This window comes from Carcharhinus amblyrhynchos, chromosome 3 (assembly GCF_965287045.1).
Source record: "Carcharhinus amblyrhynchos chromosome 3, sCarAmb.v2.hapA, whole genome shotgun sequence".
Lineage (NCBI taxonomy): Eukaryota > Metazoa > Chordata > Chondrichthyes > Carcharhiniformes > Carcharhinidae > Carcharhinus > Carcharhinus amblyrhynchos.
The window spans coordinates 67,095,798-67,106,283 of NC_137326.1; the positions used below are offsets into that span (position 1 = coordinate 67,095,798).

The window sequence follows — 10,486 nt, forward strand, 5'->3', positions numbered from 1 at the left end:
TCAGGGATCTATGTACACATACACCTAGATCCCTCTGTTCATCCACACTATTCAAAGTCCTCCCGTTAGCCCTATACTCAACACATCTGTTATTCCTACCAAAGTGAATTACCTCACACTTCTCCGCATTAAACTCCATCCGCCACCTCTCGGCCCAGCTCTGCAACCTGTCCAAGTCTTCCTGCAAACTATGACACCCTTCCTCACAATCTACCACACCTCCGACTTTGGTGTCATCAGCAAATTTACTAATCCACCCAACTATACCCTCATCCAGATCATTAATAAAAATTACAAACAGCAGTGGCCCCAAAACAGATCCCTGAGGCACACCACTCGTAACCGAACTCCATGACGAATATTTACCATCAACCACCACCCTCTGTCTCCTATCTGCTAGCCAATTCCTGATCCAATTTCCTAGATTACCCTCAATCCCATACATCTGCACTTTCTGCAGAAGCCTACCATGGTGAACCTTATCAAACGCCTTACTAAAATCCATATATACCACGTCAACTGCCTTACCCCCATCCACCTCTTTGGTCACTTTTTCAAAAAACTCAATAAGGTTAGTAAGGCACAACCTACCTGCTACAAAACCATGCTGACTATCTCCAATCAATTCATTACTCTCCAAATAACTATAAATCCTATCCCTAATAATTTTTTCTAAAACCTTGCCCACAACAGAAGTGAGACTCACCGGTCTATAATTCCCGGGGAAGTCTCTGTTCCCCTTCTTAAACAATGGGACAACATTCGCTAACCTCCAATCTTCCGGTACTATACTAGAGGCCAACGACGACCTGAAGATCAGAGCCCTTCCTATAAAGGCTAACATACCATAGGCTTTCTTCACCACACTCTCCACTTGCACTGCCACCTTCAATGACTTGTGCACTTGCACCCCCAGGTCTCGCTGCGATTCTATACTCCTTACGGGCTTACCCTTTATCATATAACTTCCCCCTACATTATTCCGGCCAAAATGCATCACCTCGCATTTATCCGGATTAAACGCCATTTGCCACGTATCTGCCCAATCAACCAGCCTATCAATATCCCGCTGTATTGCCAGACACTGCTCCTCACTGCCCGCCAATCCAGCCATCTTGGTGTCATCAGCAAATTTGCTGATCACACCTACTCCCTGTTCCAAATCATTTATATACACTACAAAGAGAAGAGGTCCCAGTACCGAGCCCTGCGGCACACCACTACTGACAGACCTCCAGCTAGAAAAAGACCCCTCCACTACTACTCTCTGACTCCTCTTTGCAAGCCAGTTCTCTACCCATCTAGATACCTGACCACATATCCCATGAGCTTTAATCTTCTGTACCAACCTACCATGAGGGACTTTGTCAAACGCCTTACTGAAATCCATATAGATGACATCAACGGCTCGTCCTTCGTCAACCGTTTTTGTCACCTCCCCAAAGAATTCTACCAGATTCGTAAGGCAAGACTTCCCCTTGACAAAGCCATGCTGCGTATCCTTAATCAGATCGCAACGCTCCAAGTGCGCATACATCCTATCCCTAAGAATCCTCTCCATCAACTTACCTACCACTGACGTTAAGCTCACTGGCCTATAGCTACCCGGGCTATCCCTCCTACCCTTTTTAAACAACGGTACCACATTTGCTATCCTCCAGTCCTCTGGGACCTCACCTGTGTCCAAATAAGAGACAAAGATTCACGTCAGAGGCCCAGAAATCTCATCCCTCGCCTCTCTACGCATTCTAGGATAAATGCAATCAGGCCCCGGAGATTTATCGGTTTTAATGCCACATAAAAGCCCTAACACCTCTTCCCTCGTAATCGATAGATCTTTCAATTGGTCTACTGCTCCCTCAATGACCGTATTAGACATCAAGCCCCTCTCCTTCGTGAATATATTCGTGAATAAGTTTTGTTTTAAAACTTTTTAAAAATCTTTATTAAATACTGTTTCCAGGATCAGATTTGAAATTATGGGTCTATTGCTCGCCCTGATATTTATTAATAATTTAGACTTGGTGCGCAAGACACAATTTCAAAATTTGCAGGTGATACAACAAGGATCTGCAACAATGGTTCCAGTTAAATAGATAGATTAGAGAAGTTGGGAATATTTTCCTTGAAAAAGAGACAGTTGAGGGGAGATTTGATACCAGATTTCAAAATCATGGGAGTCTGAATCGAGAGAAATTGTTCTCAATGATGCAGAACTGGATGTTACAGAACTAGGAGTGGCACTGTGGCTAGCACTGCTGCCTCACAGCACCAGTGATCCGGCTTTGGTCACTGTCTATGCAGAGTTTGCACATTCTCCCTGTTTCCTCTGGGTGCTCCAGTTTCCTCCCACAGTCCAAAGATGTGCATGTTAGGTGGATTGACCATGCTAAATTGCCCTTAATGTCAGGGGGACCAGCTAGGATAAATGCATGAGGTTATGGGGATAGGGCCTGGGTGGGATTGTGGTCAAAGCATACTGAATGAACCAAATGGCCTCCTTCTGTACTGTAAGATTCTATGATTTTAACTGGACATAACACTTCAGTCAGGGCTGAACCACGTTTTAAACAAGTTGAACATTAGTCTGTTTTTGTACTATGCATCCCTTTTTATAAAAAGTCCAGAATTCTGTTTACTTGCAAACTGATTTCTAAACCTGCCTGCAACCTTCAATGATTTTTGAGCAAATTACTTCCAGGTTCTTCTTCTCCTGCATCTCCTTTCAAATATACTCTATTGATGGTGCCTCTTGCTCTTCCTACTAAAATGTATCACTTCACACATCTGTACATTAAAATGTCACCTATCACCAGCTCGCCCGTTCTAGTAGTCCGTGGTATTGCTTTGAAGTTTAACCCTATCCACCTCTGGATTTCCCTTCCATCGTTAGGTAGCATGTAGACTACAGTATAAGTGCATTAATCTCCTAACTTCAGACTGTGAAACTTTCTCTCACTGTTCACTGCGAGCATGATAACATGCCATCACCTCATGAAATATATTCAGCCATTCAAGCCTTTTCTGCTGCTGGACACTAACCAAACAGTTTGGGAGTATGATCTGTGTCACTGGACAGAGGGACACTGCTTGTACTTAAAAGTGATATTTTTATCAATTCGCCTGGATTAATAACAAACCAATCCATTTTAGTATTGTACAAATCAAGTTTCACCTCATTTTTTGTACACAAATACAGGGCATTTCACCAATAACGTATTCTAAATTATGATACAAATGAGGATTTAAATGACAATTTGACCAGATAGTTTAGATTGAAATGGCAAGTTCGTGTAGCTGTGGGAGATAGTCTGTCTCTTAGAGAATCAGGCTCTTTGTGTTGGATAAGAAGCTCCTCAGTTTTCACCCTCTGGATTAATCACAACAGCCATGTTCCTCCCAGTGCCCAGGGCTGATCCCAGGCCTCTTCCTCGGGATGGTGCATTCTAACTAAAGATTTAACCCGGGGCCCGCCGGTCGGCCTCCCTCCCTCACTCACTCCCTCCCTGCCTCCCTCACTCACCGATCAGCCTCCGCATCTCCTCCACGCTCAGGTAAACGTTGACCCCGGGGCCACCCCGACACAAGCCACCGCAGCTCCACAGCAGCACGAGAGCCCGCCACAGGATCGGCAATACCCCACGGTCAGAAAGTGTGCTCGCCATTGCGGAGGGCCGCTTTCTGAGCTCAGTGGCCGCTCCAGGCTCTACCCCGCGCCAGGAAACCTCCATCCCCCTCTCCGCTTCTTCATGGCCGCGTTCGGGCCTGGGGCAGCGCGCCTGCGTGTTGGCCGGGCCCGGACACCGCGCCTGCGCACACACAGAGTGTGCCAATCTCGGCACGCGGCGTTTGGCCAGTCTGAGCTCAGCGCTGCCCTGACGGGGGGTAACTCAGGGGGTTAGATTGATCCCATTCTTCACTGACTTCAACTGCTCAATCTCCAGTTGATCCCTTTCCACATTGAACAAGCTGTATTCTGGACACTGACCACCCCCTCAGCTATCTGGATTTAGCCCAATCCAGGCGTGAATGTGTGGTCCCAAACCAAAAGAGAAAATGCTGGCCAATCCCAGCAAGCCCGGTAGCATTTACATGGAGAGAAAAGAGCTGACGTTTCAGGTCCAAATGACCCTTTGTCAAAGCTAACAGGCATAGAAAGTGGGAGATATTTATACTGCAGGGTGAAGGAATGAAAGATGAGTCATAGCCACAAATATAATGGCTGCCCATATAATAAAAGATGTGAATGGCCAAATGGCAGAGAAGCTGAAATCAGAGGGTAGGCTGTGACAGATGAAGATGTGGGAGGAGGGGTGGATATGGGTGAGAGAGAACTAAAATGTGAAAAAGGGGGAGAAAATAGGGGAAAGAGTGGGGGAGAAGAAACATAAAGAAAGATAATAAAATATAAAAGGTAGAGAACAGTTCAAAATGAAACGAAATGGAAACAAAAGGGTCGAGGTGGGAATGAGCTAATCATCTGAAATTGTTGAATTCGATGTTGACACCGGAAGGCTGTAATGTGCCAAGCCAGAAGATGAGATATCGTTCCTCCAGTGTGCATTGAGCTTCACTGGAACATTGCATCAGGCCATGGAGAGGAATGGGAGAACGGTTGTGTGTTAAAATGGCAGGCAACAGGAAGATCAAGGCCCTGATTTTGCACAGATTGAAGGTGCTCAGCAAAGTGATCACCCAGTTTATGTTTTTCTTTTAACGAAGCAAACAAACTTAAATTACGTTTGGACAAAGAAAAAGGAGGCAGCTCCCCAAAAGGAGGGGGAAACGGCCCAAACAGAAACAAAAAGTACAAAGGAAACTTAAAACACGTCAAATCAAAATGTGATTATCGGGGTCTATAAGGCACCTCAGCCCCTGTGGTGCCCAACGGGCACGGAAGGCCTCGACTGTGCCCGCAGACACCGCGTGCTCCCTCTCCAGGGACACCCGGCCGCGAACGTAGCCGCAGTAGAGGGGCAGGCAGTCGGGACGGATGGCCCCGTCGATCGTCCGCTGCCTGGACCTGTTGATGGCGCGTTTCGTCAGGCCCAGGAGCAGGTTCACGAAGAGATTGGCGTCCCTCCCCTCCCCTCTCTGCACCGGGTGTCCGTAGATCAGGAGCGTGGGACTGAAATGCAAACAGAACATCAAAAAAAGGTTCTTCAGAAAATCAAAAAGAGAGTGCAATCTATAACACAAAACGTAGACGTGGTCCACGGACTCCTCAAGGCTACAGAAAGAGCAGTCTCGGGAGTCCGCGAACCAGTGAATCCTACGCTTGTGTGGCACTGCTGCGTGCAGCACCCTCCACCCCAGGTCCCCGAGGTAATTGGGGGAGATCCCTCCGTAGAGGGACCTCCATCGGGGACCCACGCCACCCGGCGGCAACAAGGCCCGCCAAGGTGTATCCGGGCAACGGTCTAGGACGCGGTCGTGGAAGGTGTGCAGCAGCAGCCCGTACAGGAAACACCTCCACACGCTGTAAAAAGGCATGGAGGACATTTCCGCAAGGCAGCTCGTGCTGTGGGGCACCTGACCCAGGGAGGGGTGTCTTGACTTCGGGCCAATGTGAAATTCCGTCCGAACAGGGGAACGCTCAGACGGGATCCCATCACATGCCCGAGCCGCCTCAAGCTCGCGTGTGCTTTCGGGGCCGAGCACGACCGTCCTAAGGTCTTGGATGGCTTTGCCCACGCGCCGGATGGCCACCCCCGCGCGCTCAGTCAGCACGTGAGTGTTCATCCAGCCCGCTCCTCCACCATCCAGCACGTCCCCGATCCTGGTCACACCCAGTTTATGTTTGGTGTCTCCAATATAGAGGAGACCACATTGTGAGCAGTGAATGCAATAAACTAGATTGAAAGAGATGCAAGTGAAATGCTGCTTAACCTGGAATGATTGTTTTGGACCTTGGATGGTAAGTATAAAAGAGGTAAAGGGGCAGGTGCAATTGCATGGGAATGTGTCATGGGTGATGGGAGAGGTGTTGGGTACAGTGGAGAAGTGGACTAGGTTCTCTCAGAGGAAATGTTCCCTGCGGAATGCTGACAGGGAGCGAAGGGAAGATGTGCTTGGTGGTGGCATCACGCTGGAGTTGGCAAAAATGGAGGAGGATTGTGCTCTGCATGTGGGGAGGCTGGTGGGGTGAAATGTGAGAACAAGGAGGACTCTATCCTTGTTCTGGGAGAGAGGGGAGGGGTGAGGGTCGTGGTGCAGGAGATGGACCACGTGCTGTTGAGGGTCCTGTCAACAACTGTAGGTGAGAAACTATGGTTGAGGAAGAAGGAGCACATATTGGAAGCACCACTTTGGAGTATGGCATCAGAACAAATCCAACAGAAGCAAAGGAACTGAGAGAAAAGGATGGTGTCCTTACTGAATGTAGGATGCAAAGAGCTGTAGTCCAGATAGCTGTGGGAGTCAGTGGGCTTGTAATGGATATTGGTGGATCATCTATTGTGGAAATGGAGACAGAAAGGTCAAGAAAGGGAAGGGAACTATCTGAGATGGACCAGATGAAGGTAATGGAGGGGTGGAAACTGGAAGGAAAGTTGATGAATTTTTCCAGGTCTGGACGAGATCATGAAGCGGTACTAAAATAGACATCAATGTACCAGTAAAGGAATTGTGGGAGGGGACCCAAGTAGGCCTGAAACAAGGAATGTTTCACATACCTCATTAGAAGACAAGTATAGTTAGGACCCATGCAGAAACCCATTGCTACACCTCTGATTTGGAGAAAGTGGGATGAGTTAAAGGAGAAGTTGTTGAGAGAGAGAACGAGTTTGGCCAGGTAGAGGAGAGTGGTGGTGGATGGGAATTGTTCAGGCTTCTTTTCAAGAAAGAATGGCAAAAAGCTCTCAGACCATCCTGTGCGGGATGGAGAAATAGAGAGATTGCACTTCCATTTGAATAGGAGGTGGTCAGGGCCTGCGAACTGGAAGCTGTCAATATGATCCAGAACATCAAAGGAATCCTGGATGTGGGTGGGGAAGGAACGGACCAGAGGAATGAGGATGGAGTTAAGATTTGATTTGATTTTTGATTTGATTTATTATTGTCACATGTATTAGCATACAGTGAAAAGCTTTGTTTATTGTCCACTATACAGACAAAACATATCATTCATAGAGAAGGAAACGAGAGAGTCCAGAATGCACTGTTATTGTTATAGCTAAGGTGTAGACAAAGATCAACTTAATGCAAGGTAGATCCATTCAAATGTCTGACGGCAGCAGGGAAGAAGCTGTTCTTGAGTTGGTCAGTACGTGACCTCAGACTTTTGTATCTCTTTCCTCTTGGAAGAAGGTGGAAGAGAGAATGTCTGGGGTGCTTGGGGTCCTTAATTATGCTGGCTGCTTTGCCGAGATAGCAGGAGCCTGGTTTGCATGATGGATTGGGCTACATTCGTGACCTTTTGTAGTTTCTCATGGCCTTTGGCAGAGCTGGAGCCATACCAAGATGCGATACAACCAGAACAAATACTTCCTGTGGTGCATCTGGAAAAGTTGGTGAAAGTCATTGCTGACATGCCAAATCTCCTTAGTCTTCTGAGAAAGTAGAGGCGTCGGGGGATTTCTTAACTATAGTGTCAGCATGGGGGAACGAAGACAGGTTATTAATGATCTGGACACCTAAAAACTTGGCAGAATGAGGCTATGGTGGGATGTGGGCAAGACTCACATCCGTATCTTCTGTCAGGAGTATGTGAGGGGGTCGACGAGGTGGCGGAAATCCAGGCTTGAGGAGTTGGAGAAGGAGCTGTTTGACCTGGAGGCGTGTCTCAGTCAGCCTGACGCGGACCTGGCCCTGCGTCTGGAGTACAGGGAGAAGAAGGACGCGCTGTGGGATCTGCAACTTGCCAGGTCCCGTGGCGCGTACGTGAGGTCGCGGCTCCAGTTCCGAGTGGACCTGGACTGCGGCTCCCCCATCTTCTACTCGCTGGAAAAAGGGCGGGCTAACCGTCAGCAGCTACTTATGCTGCTGGCCGATGACGGTTTCCCCATCTCGGATCCGGAGGGCATCCGGGCGATTGCCTGGGGTTATTACACCTCCCTCTTCTCGCTGGATCCCACAGAGTTCTGTGGTAGGACCTCCTGCAAGTCAGCCCGGAGGACGTCGGCAGGCTTTGAGGCCCCCATCACCATGGTCGATCTGATTGGCGCCCTCAACAGCCTCCAATGGGGCAAGGCCTCGGGGCTGGATGGGCTGACTGTAGAGTTCTTCAGGGCGCTCTGGGACATCCTGGAGGGCAACTACGTGGGGGTCCTGGGGGAGAGTGTAGCCACGAGATGCCCCTTTCGTGGCACAGGGCAATCATAGCCCTGCTGCCAAAGAAGAGGGATCTCTGGCAACTCAAAAACTGGTGCCCGGTCTCCCTCCTCAGCACAGATTATAAAATCTTTGCCAGGGCTTTGGCTTCACATCTTGGATCCGTGCTGGACCACATGATCCACCCTGACCAGTCCTACACAGTCCCGGGCCGTTCAATCCGTGATAACGTCCATCTGGTCCGGGACCTGATCCACCACTCCCAGACGGCTGGTCTGACGAGCGCCTTCTTGTCTTTAGATCAGGAGAAGGCGTTCGACAGGGTGGAGCACGAGTATTTACTCGGAACTCTGCAGGCATTCAGGTTCAGAACGCATTTTGTCGCTCAGATCCGATTACTGTACTCTGCCGCAGAGTGTCTGATTAAGGTTAACGGGTCGCTGACAGTGCCCCTTCGCTTTCGGAAAGGAGTACGGCAGGGCTGCCCCTTGTCTGGCCAACTGTATTCTATATACGTGGAGCCATTTCTGCACCTCTTGCGGAGGAGGTTGTCAGGTTTGACTCTGCGTGGCCCGGACGTAGGGGTGGTCTTGTCGGCTTACCCCGATGACCTGCTCCTCATGTTCACGGACCCGGCTGACCTGCGGAGGATGCAAGAATGCCAGGCGGTGTACTCCGCCGCTCCTCTGCCAGGATCGACTGGGCCAAGTGTTCCGGACTCCTGGTCGGTTCTTGGGAGACAGACCCCCTTCTGGAGGAGCTCAGGCCTTTCACCTGGAGCAGGACCAACCTCCTCTACCTGGGGGTCCATCTCTGCCCAGCCGAGAAATCCTGGCCAGAGAACTGGCGGGAGCTGGAGGCCAAAGTCTCCGCCCGCCTGGGTTGCTGGACAGGACTGCTCTGAGTGCTGTCCTACAGGGCGCGAGTTCTGGTCATAAACCAGTTGGTGGCCTCCATGCTGTGGTATTAGCTGGTTGTTTTGACCCCTCCCCCTGGATTTGTCACAAACATGCAGAAGACCCTCATGCGGTTCTTCTGGGACAACCGACTGCACTGGGTCTCTGCAGAGGTTCTACATCTCCTGCTTGAGGAGGGCGGACAAGGTCTGGTGTGCCTCCGCACGCAGGTAGCGACCTTCCGCCTCCAGACCCTGCAGAGATACCTATACGTCGAGCCTCCTCCACAATGGTGTGCCCTGGCGACGTATTTCTTCTGCCAGCTGCACGGCCTCAACTACGACGTGCAGCTTCTGCACATCAACCTGGGGCGTATTCCGACCTCGTTGCGGGAGTTGCCCGTCTTTTACCAGGACCTCCTCACGATCTGGAATGCGGTTGCCTCGTGACGCAGCTCTCCCCCGTCAGGAGTAGCGGCTATCGTGCGAGAGCCGCTGTTCAGGAATCCGCACTTCCAGCCTTACAACTTCAGGTGGCTGGCGGAATGGAGGGCTGTGGGCGCCGGGGTGACCAGGGTCAGGCGCCCCACTGCATGAGCCGTCTCGCAGAAATGACCTCCATGCCCTTTTCCACCGTGCGGAGGCGTTTCCTGTACGGGCTGCTGCTGCACACCTTCCACTACCGCGTCCTCGCCTGTCGCCCGGATACACCTTGGCGGGTCTTGTTGCCACCGGGCGGCGGAGGTCCCCGATGGAGGGACCTCCCCCAATTACCTAGGGGACCTGGGGTGGAGGCTGCTGCACGCAGCGGTGCCGTACAACTGTAGGTTTTTCCGGTACACAGGCTCCCGAGACTGCCCTTTCTGTGGCCTCGAGGAGTCCGTGGACCATGTCTATGTCTTGTGTTACAGATTGCACACCCTTTTTGGTTTTCTCAAACACCTTTTATTGATGTTTTGTTTGCACTTCAGTCCCACGCTCCTGATCTACAGGCACCTGGTGCGGAGAGGGGCGCATCGGGACGCCGACCTCCTCGTGAACCTGCTGCTGGGCCTGGCGCGACGCGCCATCAACAGGTCCAGGCAGCGGGTGATCGACGGGGCCATCCATCCCGACTGCCTGCCCCTCTACCGCGGCTACGTTCACGGCCAGGTGTCCCTGGAGAGGGAGCACGCGGTGTCCGCAGGTGCAGTCGACGCCTTCCGTGCCCGCTGGGCACCGCAGGGGCTGGCATGTGTTATAGACCCCCTCAATCACATTTTGATTTAATGTTTTAAGTTTCCTTTGGACTTTGGTTTCTGTTCGGGCCGTCCCCCCCGC

The 10,486-nt window shown here is 50.7% G+C and overlaps 1 protein-coding gene across 2 annotated transcripts in view; it reads right to left on the reverse strand.

The window, feature by feature from the left end:
* ryk (receptor like tyrosine kinase) overlaps positions 1-3,784 on the reverse strand; it is a 367,912-nt gene extending 364,128 nt beyond the window's left edge. For both annotated transcript variants that reach the window (XM_080184943.1, XM_080184936.1), the window contains exon 1: positions 3,524-3,784. In XM_080184943.1, coding sequence (XP_080041069.1) covers positions 3,524-3,731 — 208 coding nt within the window. In that variant the 5' untranslated portion in view covers positions 3,732-3,784. The remainder of the gene's footprint in view (positions 1-3,523) is intronic.
* Between the last annotated feature and the right edge of the window lie 6,702 nt (positions 3,785-10,486).